Source organism: Heliangelus exortis, chromosome 8, assembly GCF_036169615.1.
Source record: "Heliangelus exortis chromosome 8, bHelExo1.hap1, whole genome shotgun sequence".
NCBI lineage: Eukaryota > Metazoa > Chordata > Aves > Apodiformes > Trochilidae > Heliangelus > Heliangelus exortis.
The window spans coordinates 18,841,787-18,856,500 of record NC_092429.1 but is presented as its reverse complement, the minus strand read 5'-3'; the positions used below and the strand labels follow the sequence as shown (position 1 = coordinate 18,856,500).

General features: G+C 39.4%; 1 protein-coding gene across 7 annotated transcripts in view; it reads right to left on the bottom strand.

Moving 5' to 3' along the window:
• SNX7 (sorting nexin 7) overlaps positions 1-14,485 on the bottom strand; it is a 37,049-nt gene extending 22,564 nt beyond the window's left edge. Inside the window, exons 1-6 of one of the 7 annotated variants that reach the window (XM_071750900.1) lie at positions 14,045-14,478; positions 7,938-8,120; positions 5,992-6,102; positions 5,440-5,604; positions 4,249-4,450; positions 2,028-2,227 (exon numbers count right to left, since the gene is read on the bottom strand). In XM_071750900.1, coding sequence (XP_071607001.1) covers positions 2,028-2,227; positions 4,249-4,450; positions 5,440-5,604; positions 5,992-6,102; positions 7,938-8,120; positions 14,045-14,239 — 1,056 coding nt within the window. In that variant the 5' untranslated portion in view covers positions 14,240-14,478. Of the gene's footprint in view, positions 1-2,027; positions 2,228-4,248; positions 4,451-5,439; positions 5,605-5,991; positions 6,103-7,937; positions 8,121-14,044 lie in introns of all 7 variants that reach the window. The other 6 variants (XM_071750901.1, XM_071750902.1, XM_071750903.1 and 3 more) reach the window with 6 other exon arrangements.
• Between the last annotated feature and the right edge of the window lie 229 nt (positions 14,486-14,714).

Genomic DNA, 14,714 nt, shown 5'->3' with positions numbered 1-14,714 from the left:
TTGGTATTAATTTGTTACAACCATATACAAGTGCTGACTTCTAATGGCAAATAGAGGGACTGTGTTTTTAAAACATATGATTATATATTTAAATTTTTTGAGCAATACTTAATGGTCCCCTCCCACAAAAAAACCAACCAACCAACCAACCAAAAAAAAACAAAAACAAAAAAAAAAAACCCAACAAAACCCTGCCACAAAACTGACAATTAATTTTATATAGACCCATAACGAATTTATTGCGGAAATTTCCACCCCAACGCACAGGAATTCTCTGCCCTCCCCAGATTAATTCTGTGAGTCACTTAGGAAGGAGCCTGTCCAAATGTACTTATTTTAGCTGTGAATTCATTTCTTTCCTCACTTTAAGGCTGAACTCCCAGGACCTGAAAATAAAAGGACTGTATTTTATTGACCACACCTTCTTCTGCACATTTGCACCTAATCTTAGCAGCACCACACAAAGGTTCCTGTGATGAGATGTTAAACACATCTCTGAAAGCAGTTTGTATTGTATGTGACTTTCCCTTTTGTATTTTTAGTGTGAATAGCAGTTCCCTCTTCAAACTGTTTGAGGGAAGTAAGCTGTAGGAAAAATTAAAATCCATGGTGAATGAAAAGAAAGGAAGAGTTGCAGAACAGGAATGAGATAGTGGAGGAAGATTTCCCCCTGGATATGACCCCACGGCAGCTTGATTCTGTGTTGCAAGTGTTGCATCAAGAACACTGCAAAAAAATTGCAATGGCAACAGCCAGGTAGCCACTCTGGGGTTTGTCCACAGAAACCTTTCACTGCTCTGGAGCAGAGAACAGCTGGGAAAGGTAAGCCAGCCTGCAGGCTAGAAAGCAATGGGCAGGCAGCATCTCTTCAGTAGCCTCAAGGCTAGGATGGCTTATGGGTAACAGACTTAGATATTCTGAAAAATAAGTTTGGAAAGCTTGGGGGAAGACCTGCTGGTAATCTAAAACTATCTTCAGAGCTGTGTGTAATAATAACGGGAACTGTGAGATACACAACATTCTGTAGCTCTTTCAGTGAATCCTGTCTTAAAGACAGCAGCCATTGCAGCACTAATTCTTATTGTCTTATTGCTATTGTCTTATTGCTTATTGTCTTATTGCTATAGTGCTATATTCTTATTGCTAAGCCCTTACCGAGAAAGTGGCAAAACCCTGCACGGTGCCTGCAAAGGTTGGGTTAATTTAGGTCTTGCTCTAGCCTTGGCCTCTAGTAGTGTGTTAGAGCAACCATGAGAGTAGGAGCTGGGCTGTCAGTGGTAAGGCAGGAACAGAGACTGCAGCTTGTGTTGCTCAAAACCTAGACAAAGAGGGGTTTGTACACATTTTCTGCTTTCCGGAGGCAGCAGTGTGGGAATTACAACATGCTGAATTCAGTTACTTCATTATGTTGACTATCCATCTGCACTGGTTTATCAGCTCTATAGTCAGATTTTTTACATTCTCTCCAAGTGTAAGAAAAATATGTACATAAAGGGAACTGAGAGCATCAGCTAATGGTAAAGACTAACATGTTTATATAATGACACAGGGACTGGAAGTTCCCTGCTGTTCTGCAGAAAGAAAAACAGCTCCTAGAAAGGGAAAAACCTCTCCACTCCTTTTACCCCCCACAATCTGTTACTCAGTGAGTTCATATTTCAGCAGTTTCAGAGGAGGCCTTTCTCAGCTGCTGGTCTCCAAACTGTTCTGTGTTCCCACCTCTGCTACAATGCCAGCCTCTCTGAAGATGGCAAAACCAGACACTCCTCAGCACAGCTGCCAAGGAGCTGCCATTGAAAACTACCAAGCTCTTCTTATCTGGAAGGGGTGCCTCTTGCCTGATTAGCAAGTGACCAACTGGATTCCCTGCTAATACCCAGCTATCCTATGCTGTGCACATTTAGGAACAACAGTGAATAGAAGGACTGCAAAATCATTTTCATCAGTTAGATTTGTCTTCTAGAGTTTGTCACTGGACAAAGCCAAACTTTATATACAGCCATAAGCAATCCTAAAGGAAACCTTACCATCAGAATTTCACTGTAGAGAACATATTCATGTAAAATGGGCAGCAGGTGTTCTGAGAGCCCTGCCATGCGCTTCTCCGTTGCCCTGCAGCACTTTTCGATGCAGCTGGCGACACCTTTGAGGGAGTCTGCTATATCCTCTTCTGATGCTGACCACAGTGTGTGGATGGGGCCGTACTCCTTCATTTCATTAAAATACTCTTTAACAGGAACATACACACATATTACTCTTTTGTTCACGAATAGATGTCTAAATGATACTAATTGCAACCCTCTATTGACTGTGAACAGAGCAAGAGATTAAAGCTAATGTTTAAATTTGCTGAAATGGCAAGATAAGTAAACTGCAGTTCATTCTTTATGAGTAAATTAATCAATAATGTATTGGAACTAAGGAGATCCTAGAAATCTATCAGCAAAATGCCCCAGTAGGTAGACATAAAAAGCTGCATTCAGATCACCCAGTGACCTCGGCTCCTTCACATGGTCTGCTTAAGGAAGGACAGGAGCTATAGCAGTCCTTGGCAACAGTCAGTCTGACTTGCTTCTACTGCCCTGAATTCCTCTGCTACACTAAAACTTCAAAACCTTTCTTAGTTAAAACTAGCAGCCTTGGTATGTCTCAAAAGCTTCAGGAGACACAACAAGCTTATTCTAGTTTTGCAGGTGTTATCTCCTTTAGTGCTTGTTATTAATCTAAATGCAAGGTTATCGAGTAAATTATTTTTCTTTTGTCTCTAGACCAACTGTTAATCTGTAAGCAGATAGAAGGTCCAGAATTCACTGTGCCATTTGGTAGAGCTAAATTTGAGGAAGGCTGATATCACCTGGAAGCTGCATGTTCACAGGAGAGTACTGTGAATATACTGAAAACACATTTTCATCACCACTGAACTTACAATGGCAAAATGTCCAAGAAAAGATGCAAAGCAGACATTTGCCATGAAGACTGTAATGCTTACTTTGAGGTCAATTAAACAAAAAAAAAAACTTCCATGGAAGATGTAATTAATCCCATGTTAAGCTCCTGTATGCAGGAGCGTTCTCTGAATAACATCTATCAACAATTGATAGGCACATGAGTGCAGCTTGCACACAAGTGTTCTGACAAGTGCTATTTGGAAAATCTAGAAAGAAGATATAACTTACAGCATTTGGGAGCATGTCAAAAATCATAATGTTTTCCAAGAAATATCTTGACACTGATGCCTTGAACCTACAGACCTCAGCCAGCTATTCCCATTGAAATGTACAATATCAAAACGAACTATTTTCACCAAGATGTATTTTCTTTTATAAGACCTCTTGAATTTAGTGAGGACATGCTGAGATCTGGGACTGCACAATAAAGCACAAGAGCTCAGTTATTAAGAACACAGTGTACCTCTTCAGATTATGTTATATAGACAATAAAATCCCTCAAGGGGTGACTAATGGAAATTCTACTGAACAGGCATAGTCTGAGATCAGGGTCAACCTCAGAAAGTCAGTAATTTAGCATTCCAAGTAGGTGTGCAAACTGCTGTTACTTAAAAGAAAAAATGAGATTGAATCATCCTTCTTAATAAATATCTAACAGATATAGTTTCCCATGACAGAAATTAAGGCCAACAGTAAAGCTATATATAAAAAGAAAATCTACTTGGTTAACACTGAAAAAAAGGTTCAGAATTAAACAAACAAACAAACAAACAAAAAAAAACAAAACAAACAAAAAAAAAAGGCAAAGAAAAAATCAAACAAAAGCAAAAAAAAAAAAAAAAAAACAAACCAAAAATAAAAACCAACCAAACAAAAAAACCCCACCATCAAACAAAAACACAAAAAAAACCCCAAAAAACCCCACCAGATCTGGTATCTAGAAAGCACTATGCCAGTAGGGAGCATAGAAAACTTTCATGATTTGCATTCCACTGAAAGTACAAAAGGTCATGTGGCTTTCCAGAAAGCACAAGTAACAATATAACCATACTTGCTACATTTCTTTCTTTCGAAGTTCTTACCAAGTAGTTCAAACACCTTAAAACCCTTCCTACTAACAAGTTATTCAAACTAACTTGAAGGTCTGCCAAAACAAAAACCATTACAAAAAAGCACAGTATGAACACAAATCTCCCTTTCCCCTGCTTGCAGGAAAGAGTGTTTTGCCTGGCACAATGAGAACTTTCCCCAATATATTAATTTCTTAAATCAATAAAACTGATACTTGTTTTCTACTTACCCCTTTCTTCCTTATAAATTCTATGAGCTATTTTGTCTAGTACAATTATTTTCTGACTAAATGTTTCCATGTAATTGTTCATTTCTGTAAACATTTCAGGACGATTTTTAACTCCTCCCCTTACTGAGGATGCTACAGCTCTGACGGTCTGTCCCATCCTGCTTAGCAAACCAGGACCCTGTTTCTTGTGTGAGGAGAGTTCCTACAGACAGAACAAGCCATGTTTACTTCCATGTACTTTTGAAAATTGCCTGAAAATATTGCATACTTTAAAGTATTTCTTTTTCCTTTAAAAACAAACGAACAAAAGCCAACAACAACAAAAAAACCAAAACCCCAACAACAACGAAACTATGTAACACAGTATGTCTGTATATAAATTTTACTTTAAAATTATCAGAGAGAGTCAGAACCATATCTGTCAAGTGCATTTATTATCTAAGCCTTTCTGGGCAAACATAAGCATGCCATATATCACACTCTCACAAGAGTGATTGAAAATGTCAGAGAACCTTTACCCTTTCATTCCTTTGTGTGCATTACCTAGTTTGCAACTTAGCCTTTTGAACAGGAAAGCAGAAGCAATGATTGCTGAAGTAAGTAATTGAGAAAAGCAAGTAATATTCCTACTGTAAGAAGTAATTAATTTTTTTTTTTTTTCCCAACTCTTTTCTATATGTTGCTGTATTAGCCCCTGCTTAAGTTCAGGCTTTCCTGAGTAAAAAACTAATTTTTAGCTCAACTTACCTTGCAAAAATGCAACAGGAAATTCAAAGTCTGTATTTTCCTTTTATGAGACTATTATAACTTATAATAAAAGCAGATGACCAAGACAGTGCCATGCCAAAACAGCAATTAATTTAAAATACTACTTTTTATATAATCTTAGTAACTCACATGTATAGCAAAAAGCATGCAATGTTGAAATATTGTGAATCTGCCACAGAAATCCAAAGTGAAGCAACAAAAACTACTTTGGAAGGTGCAGCAACATATATGGCCACATGCATGTTTACCAAAAACATGTAAGAAAATATTCTCTTGGGGGATGAATATCCCATAAACCCACTGCTGCCTTCTGATGCCTCTGTAATAAGCTATGGAAGGACAATATTGAATACTGAACTGATATACTCTACTAACACAAGACACGGTTTCACATAACTGCAAACAAAAATAAAGTAATTTTACCCAGGCCTGTGCAGTAAGAAAAATTTTGAAGTCTTCATTAAAAGTTAAAGTTGGATGATCAGCAATACGGTTCAAAAATTTATGTAAAGCTTTTCTTCGTGTCTCAATGAATTCATCACTGAATCGTTCCACCATTCCTTTCATTATGAACTTTTCAGGCAATGGCTAAGGGAAAAATAAAAAAATATGTTCTATAATTTGCATATATTAAGGGTATTATATTAGTTCTTTTACTTAATAAAAGCCAGAGATATACCTTATAGAACCCACTATGCAAAAGCCAAATTGTTACAAAGTTATCACATTCAACAGTGGTCTAAAAAGGTTCTTGTAACAAGAAAGAAGAACATAAATTAATGCAAATGGTACTATTACAAAAATAAGAAATACCTTTATGGGATTTTTAATTATCACATGTATAAAGCTACTGAAACTAGGTTGGTTTAACATTGGTGAGATTTCAGAAACTGAAGAAAGACCTCAAACATCTCTATATAAAACTGTAGTCATCTGATAAACAAACAGAAATAACTTATGTTTTAGCAAACGAACAGGAACAATCAGTGTTGGATGTGCTTCTTCAAGTTTGCTCTTCAACCAAAGGAAATCCTGGTATCGTCTTCGAACTTCATATTCACTAGAGTCAAACTCACCACGAGATGTCTGCAAACCAGAGGCAAGAAAAACAGGCCCAGGTGAGAATACCAGGAAAAAAAAAAAAAGGTAAAAATAAAAAATAATGCTTTAGATTTTGGGGGGAACTGAGTTCTTGAAGGCATGATACAGTGCACAGATGATGCCATATGGCCTGTGTTATTTTGCTTGCTTTTTTTTAAGTGCAATGATCAACAACTTCAAGTGATAAAACACATCACATTTTAGCAAGAAATCATTGTTACTAATTTAAAAAAAAAAAAAAAAAAAGAAAAGCAAGCACTAAAATGTACACAAAGTGACTTACAATAATTGGCACACAGTGCTTCCAAAAGATTTCCATCATTATTTTAGTGTGCCATTGCCATTTTTCCTTTAGTGATCACAGTTAAGTTTGTTATTTTTAGGGCACTCCTTTTAAAGGGATTAGTAATGTACAAGTGAGGAAAGCCCATTTTTAAGCATTCTGAAAAAAGCACCAAATAGTTGACATATGTCCTTGGGACCTGCTGACACAAGTCAATAATCCCCACATTCAAAACATGAAAACTTCAGTTTATTATAGAAGTAATGCTTCCTGTGCTGCTTCACAGATTGTGTGCCATTATCAAATAGTTTTGTAGCCCTTTGTTAGAACTTGCCAACAAACTTTTAATGCCTAGAAAAATTCTTATTACAGTGTTGCAAAAGATCAGATTGTAAGATTTATTTTATCTGCTCTGTCTTCTTGAACCAAGCCACAAAGAGCTGTGTTTTCATTAAAGTAATGTATGCTATTTAGCATTCATTGTTGCACAGAGATTTATAATGCAATGCAAGCAAGCCTTTAAGCACACTTTTGCAATCTAAACATTTTTGAGGGTTGAATAAAAATTTTTCAAGGTACATGGGAGTAATATTACATTATCATCAACAACCAGCACTTCAAATTAAATATGATAAGAAAGAACAGATAAAGCAAAAGCAATCCACCTTAGAGCCTTCTATACTTGCCTGAAGAAAAAATGTTCTATTGTCTACAAAACCATAACTAAAGTGAAAGTTATTTTTAACAACCTAACAAAGATAGCTCTCGTCCTAATCTTTAATATTTTATTTAAGGATGAATAATTCCCATTTGAAAATTTGCTTTTAAATTAATCTTTTTAAAAGAACTCAAAATAAATTAACAGTGCAATTCTCAAAATGCAGCCTGCAGAATATTTGCTGGTAATCCCAGAAGAGCTAGCTTGTCTCACAAGACTGACTTTTTTCTTTATTTCCAGTAAATACTTTGTATTCAGGACAGCTAAAAATACACTTAGTTGTTTCCTAACATTAGAGACTTGTGGCACTTTCCCCAGAAACTCTTTCACACTCAAGTGCAAATGGGAAACAAATGTCTGTGTAATAGCGAACACTATAATTACAATAGAACACTGTAATTACAAAAGAATGGAATTGGAAGACTTTTGTAACTGGTAATAATTATGCAAGACAGAAGACTGATAGCCTGCAAGGGATCTGTAAGTCATCAATACTTGGACTAATACAGAGTCTTTGAACCGAATCAGGCTCTGCTGTTTCATATTTCTGTGGAAGAAGGTAACAGGAAATGTTATTCTTATACAGAACTAATTTGGCTGTTAAAAAGTATTATCTTTCTCAGCATAAAAAACCTAAGGGCCTATGTGTGCAGACTTATGCTGAGTATTTTCAGATTATACTGCACCCCTTTAGGGATCTGTAACTCATGGCAAAATCAGAGTAAATGTAGTAATTTCCCAGAGAATGGTGTGCAAGTAGAGTGAAAATGCTACTGCTGTTACCAATGTAAGCCATGGTAGGCAGGAGTAGGTGCTTACCTTTGTGACTACTCTGTATGTAATAAATGTTTCAATGGCTGTAATGTGGCTTTCAGGGTCATCTACAGTAATGAAGAGATCTCTTAATTCCGGTTCATCTTCAAATTTATATTGGTTTATCATTGATGAGGGGGATATTGGCATTGAAGGACTTAAAGAGTTTACCTCAGCAAGTGATGTATCCTACAGGTAAGACATGAGAACATCCATATCAATAAATACATCTTTACATAGAGACTCACACTTGCAAACACAGGTTTCAGATTTGAGACATTCTAAAACTGATGAAACAGCAAAATGCTACCATTTCACAAGAATGTTATGCATAGAATCATAGAACATTAGCTGGAGAAAGAACTTGCTGTGAGGGCTAAAATTAAGTATGAATCCAAGCACTCACTAACTGTGAAGGTTTTTTACCATCTTTATTAAAATTGTTAAAAGCCAGTTACTCAGGATTACTAAGTCTGAATTATCTCTAATAACCTGAACTGGGTGGATAAAACCCAATGATTTTAAAAGAAAAAAGAAAAAAAATCTGAATGAGAATTTTTTTTTAATTTGACTATTTCAGTTTGCATACATTTTGAAACAAAGATTAGAATGGAAAATATTTACAGATACATCAATTTAATATTTTAAAAAAGGAAAATAGTAAGTAAGGATGCAGTACAAATTTCTTGCTTGATTTCTAAAACGAAAAAGTCAAACCACTGTTTTGCTGAAGTGGAAAACCACTTTTTGATAGCATCAACCACTTCCACCACAGCTCTCTAAGAATATGCCCCTCCAGCAGCTATTTTTGCTCAGTACGTTCAATGGTGATTATTCAAGTGCTCAGAAAGTGAGTGGAAATTAGAAACAGGTTAAAAAAAAAAAGAAATAATTTTCTTGATGCAAGTCTGGATGAGATCTACTAACCTAAAATCTTGAAGGATATAATAACTAGGGAAAAACCCTCAATTTGCTAACACCATAAAAGAGCAAAGTAAATTAATTATCACAAAAAAAAAAATCTGGACAATTAAAATCAATCACTGTTTTAAATATCAAAGATTTTGTACACTTTTTCTAATAAATCCAGTGTAATAAAGTATTTTTATAAGGAACTTTAAAATTAATCTGCTTTCTAGAAATTTTCTAAAAGTGTATTTGGACTACACTAACTACCAAGTGGCAAAAAGTTGCCCTTTCTGACGCCTCACTAACTGTGGAGCAAGGAGAAAAGAGATATTGCTAAAGAAAAAATAGCTCAAGTGTCAGGAGTGGAAATGTGGGAATCACAGAATTCAGAGACACAGCATCATCTCAAGGCTGATCTCAGGGGTAAAAAGCACACAACTGCAGTGCTGCTGAGCTTGGTGAGAGTTGTTTTCCTTTCAATTCAACTGGATCCAAACTTTTTCTGGAACATGTTTCCTCTCTTTTTCTCTTCTTGTCTTAAACCTCATTGTCTACCGCCATCCCATTCCTTTGGATTTATCAAGGTACTCCCACAAATATGGAGTAGTATATAGCTGCTTACTTGAACAACTGTAAGTAATTTTATTTTTACTCAGTCTGCTCCTAAGCATAATTTCTATCCAGCCAGTACTGTGCTGAGTGGGGGAAGAAAAATAGGGAAGCTGTTTTCACTGCCCACTAGCACTAACTTGCCATGCTCTACATGAAGAATGAGGACTGATACTTCAGAGCAGCCCATACAATTCAAAGCACTGAGACAACAGGAAGTTTCCAGGGAAAAAAAATATATATGTGAACATGTGTGGGACTTGAATGGCCATATAACTTGAGGAGTAATGATTCTGCAAGGCCTAAATTGAATCAAGGAAAATGTATTTCATATTTTTTCATTTACCATGTGTCATTAATACCTTGATGTTTTGTTTCTTTCTCCTTCTATGTTGCTAATAAAAATTGCTCTATAGCAGCAGGTTTCTAACAGTAGATTTTTATATGGAAGGACATATGGATATGTGAAACAAAACATAGGCAATGAAACCCCATAGAACAATCAGGTCTTCAGGTTTATTGTAACATAACCTTAGTGTTCATCTGCACATGGATGAATGCATATGAGTTTTAAACAAACATCTGTTTCTTTATCTTCATACTTCAGGTTTAGTTCCAGCAGTTCTTGAAATTACTGTGGCATAAGTCTGATGTCATCCCAGAAACACGGTTAAAAAAAGATGATAGTTTTCTATTTTATATACCACTGTAATTTTGTGGTTGGAACTATGCTCTTGTGCGCATACAGATGAGGGCAGAAGGAGTTTTGTGGCATAAGGAAAACAGTTCTTCTATCTTTTGCATTGTAACTTTTTTTTAAAAAAAGCTTTTTTCCTCTTCATCCATACAAAGAGAATCAATGTCTTGTCACTGATACTGATGTCCTCCCCTGGCCCCACCTACCTGCACCTCCCTTCTCCCTTCCCTACTGACAGCAGTCAGCAGAGCTGTGTGTGCCAATCTGCACACAGGTTCATGCATTTTGACTTATAGGCCAGGAGATGAAATAGGCCAGGTAGAAAATCAACAAATTACTGGCAGCTTGAGGGCTGCTTGAGCTCTTTTCTGCTTCCTCTAATACTTGCAGTTATCCCACCCTACTCTCACATTTGACTACAATGGGTCAGTGAGACTCCAGAATAAATAAGGGAAGGAAAATGCTCCTACAGCAGGAGTGGGCTCAAAGAACACTGAGCACACAGCTGAGCCTGCAGCTCTCTATAGAAGACCGTAAGCCTCTGGATTTGCCAAACCACCACTCCCCCCAAAACATAGATATTTGGCCTCAGGGTTGCCTCCATGCTTTATCTATCCATCCCTCCTTCCCAGCAAGGATCGAGAGCTTGCAATCTTTTGATACCAGGGATCCAAGACAGCTTTGGACATAAAAGATGTGGTGGCCAAGTTTGTCTTGTAAGAGAATAACTTAGTTGCTGGTGCATTCTTCAAAGAAGCAAAGAGATTCAGGAAGGCAGACTAGTTCCTTGGCTGAAAGAAATTCTTTATAAATCAGTCTCAAATCCTTGATCAACCTGTTTTGGAAGAAAAATTAGCCTCTATGCAGTTCTGAAGTGTTAAGTACATCTTTTCCAGAAACAACTTGAATTAAGTTTTCTGTAATGAATTGTGTAAACACTGTAAACAGAATTTGAAAGAAGATCTGCTAAAGATTTCAAGTATTAACTAAAGTTCTGAGAGCTTTGTCAGTGCTAGGTCATGTCCCAGACTGTATCTGTTAACAAGGAAGGCAAAGACTAACTGAATGGGTATTGCAAAACTCATGGAAGAAAGATGGTTGAAAACATTGTATTTGCGTGACTCATAACTCAGCCCCCAGGGCTGTCTCTGCTAAAAAGACCCCAGAACTTTTTCTACAGTAATGGAAACTAGGATAAAGTGAAATTTACATCACCTCATTAAATGCTTTATCAGAGTTGCCAAAGAAGATGCTAGTGTGTAATATTTTAGACATATCACAGGATACAGGGTCAATAATTTCTGACACTATCAGGTTAAATGTCTACGAATTTTCATAAAACAAAAGCCCTGTATTTACATCTTTAGTAATAACTTAGGGCATTGAGGTTGGCAATTTTTAAGAATCTCATTTTTTACTATTTTGGTAGCTGGTACATTTCATTGACTAAACTGAGAAAAATGAAGTTGATGTCAGTTTCAGGCACTGAGCACTGCACTCACTGCTGTCCATGTGGCCAGCAAATGCTACCTTAAAGACACTGGCATGAGAAACTCCATTGAGATACAATTTAAAATGAGGTAGTCCTGAAACAATAGACTATGGGGAAATAGGTTTTACAAAACTTAGTCTGAAGCTACATTTAACCCATCACTTTCTCTTGAATATATGGGACAAGAACAAACGGGCTGTAATCCCAAATCAACTTCACAAATTTTCCTCAGCTCAAAAGATCAGCCCTCAGATTGCACCTGAAAGCAAACCATGAATTTCTGGTCTATATATAACCGATCAATGCAGATGTCCAGGCTTTGAAAATAATGCTCTATTTTCACAGACTGTGACAGATTTCTTTGGAGGAAAAAGTTACCATGTGGCATACATTAGTAGTAGTTAAGATTTAATATAAGTAAGAAATATTTGGCATAAATCTTGGTAGGAGAAATCTATAGATATTTGCCATGTAGCAGCAGTGACTCCTATCAACTACACTTGTTTGAGGGTTTTTTATTCCCAAGGAGCATGGTTTTTGACAAGCAACCAGCACAGCTGTTGATATGCTGTACTGATATGCAGAGACCTCATGCAGAACTCCCTGAGCTTACCTAATAAAAACATAAGGATTAAGTAAGAAACAAACAGCTGAAGTTATATTTTAGTACTGCTTTTGCATGCGGGTTCTGAGTCATCTATGTCAAACCAAGGCTGGTACTTCTTTAGAGAATGTGATTTCACTAGACCCCAATTACGCTTCAGTCAAACACAGATAACTTGGTGAAATTTAGCCTGACATTTTGCATGTTACAGACCATTAAATCAGCAATAGTGATTTTAAGGCCATCTGGCCTTAAATTCAAGAATATTATTACAACCTAAGTTAAAATCCATAGATCCTAAGAATGAAGCTCTTATTCAAATGTTTTTATTCATGCATACCAAAAAATGTATCTTGTTTACAGAAATATAAAAGATACTATTTAATTCAAATAACAGTCAGTCCTACTAAAAATACATTTGGTGTGACATTTTTGTAGGCAGCAGGTGGCAGGACCTGCCGAGTAATGAGCCCAGTCGGTGCTCAGCCTCACCTGTGCCCAGTTAAGGCTGCCCCAAGTGCGCATGCTCAAAGATCAAGGGCCAATAAAAGGTGGGGCCTGAGACCAGCAAATGCCTCATTCTGAAGCAGGTCAGCAGCCGTGCTGGTCGAGGCCGGTTCTCTACTGATCCTGTCCTCATTCAGAGCCTATCATCGCTGCGAAGTTCACCTCCCGCAACACATTTTCAAATAGGAAACATATCTGCTCTTTTTCTCCAGCATCACACATCCTGTTGCACAGCAGTTCTGAAGTCTCAGAAGGTGAGCATGGTCTAGTCCTCCTATATATATGTGAGCATGTATGGGACTTGAATGGCCATATAACTTGAGGAATAATGATTCTGCAAGTCCTAAATTGAATCAAGACAAATTTATTTCATATTTTCTCATTTACCATGCATATTTTTTCCCCACCATAGCTGTCTGCAGGTCCTTATGTTATATTTTAGGTGTTACCTTGGTCACATCAATAAACCCATTACACGCTCTCTTCTTTAATGGATGAGAAGGGAAGAAGTAAGTCTTGTCTTAACCAAATCAATACAAAATTAGAAACAGTATACGTGGTAGCCATACTGCACTTCATTTATTTAGTTAAAATCCACAATGTTGGTGCCCACGTACCTGGCTGTGTGCTTTGAGAACATGGGCCCTACTATATAGTCAATTGCGTTCAGTTTCTTCCCTTCATTAAAATACAGATGTTACCTTCTTGAACCTCCTACGTGATGGTGCTATAATGCCCTTCACCTTTTAAAAGAAAACTCAAGGTGAAACTTTAAAATATTTATTTGTATTTAAGTACAACCGCAATTACTAAATACAGATGTTTCTTTAATATACAGATATACATGTGGCACACGACAAACGTGATGACAAAGTTACTTTGCAAAATTTAAGGTAAGCTCAGTTATGACTTGCACAGCACATCTGACGTAGCAAACACCCCCGACTCCCCCTTTTCCTGCCCTGCAGCTACCCGGGGACACGGGGCTGCCGGAGGCCCCGAGCCCCGGGTGATTTCTCTCTTTAGGCAGCGGCCGAGCGCCAGAGCTGCCCTGCCCTGGCTCTGCCCTGGCTCTGCCCTGGGCTGCGCGGGGGCAGAGAGCCGCAGCTGCTCGCCCGATCGCGGGGCTGGCGGGCAGGGAACGGGCGGAGGCCGCGATCGCCGCCTGGGCCGGGGCGGCGCGGGGCCGTCCTGTCCCGTTCCCCGGGGCGCACAGAGGGGCAAAGTGCCGGCGAGAGAGGGAGTGGCCAGCAACCGACCCGGCCCGACCCGACCCGGGGAGGGCGCTGCCGTACCTTGCTGAACACCTCCAGGTCGTCTTCCTCATCATCCAACGCCAGCACCTCGGCGGCGGCGGCAAGCAGCGGCCCTCGGGCCGCCCCGGGGGCACCCGCGGGGGAGTCAGCCTCGGCCGCGGTCCCGGCCCCTCCCCCAGCACTGGGGAAAGGCAGGGGGAGCAGCGGCCCCGCTACCCGGCCCTCTGCCTCCATCCTTCTTTCGACCGCGGGCAAGAGCCCCACCGCAGCCGCTCCCCGGAGGGGCCGCAATTGACCGCCCGCCGCTCCCCCTCCCACAGCAGCAGCTCGCCCTGCTCCGCCCCGGGGGCGCACCCAGTGCGCAGCAGTAGAAGAGGACGCGATGGGAATGGGGCCGCCCACGGCTGGGAGGGAGCGGGAAGCGGAGATGGGAGGTGCAGCTCCTTCGGGCAGGCTCTAACTGCGAGTCTGCCCCTCCTAAGGCAGCGGGGTTGTGGCTGAGGCCACAAAACTCTGTGCAAGCGAGGGGGCAAGGGGGGCGCGGAGAAGGAGGCAGCGGCAGCTGCTGCACTCAGCGCCCACGGGCGTTTTCGTGGGGGCTTCGGGCGCGCTGCCGTGTCGCCAGCTTCTGCTTTGGCCGCCTCCAGCGTTGCTGAGGCGGGACCCATAGGGTTGCGATCAGCCGCCCGCAGGGGCGGACTTGGGAGCG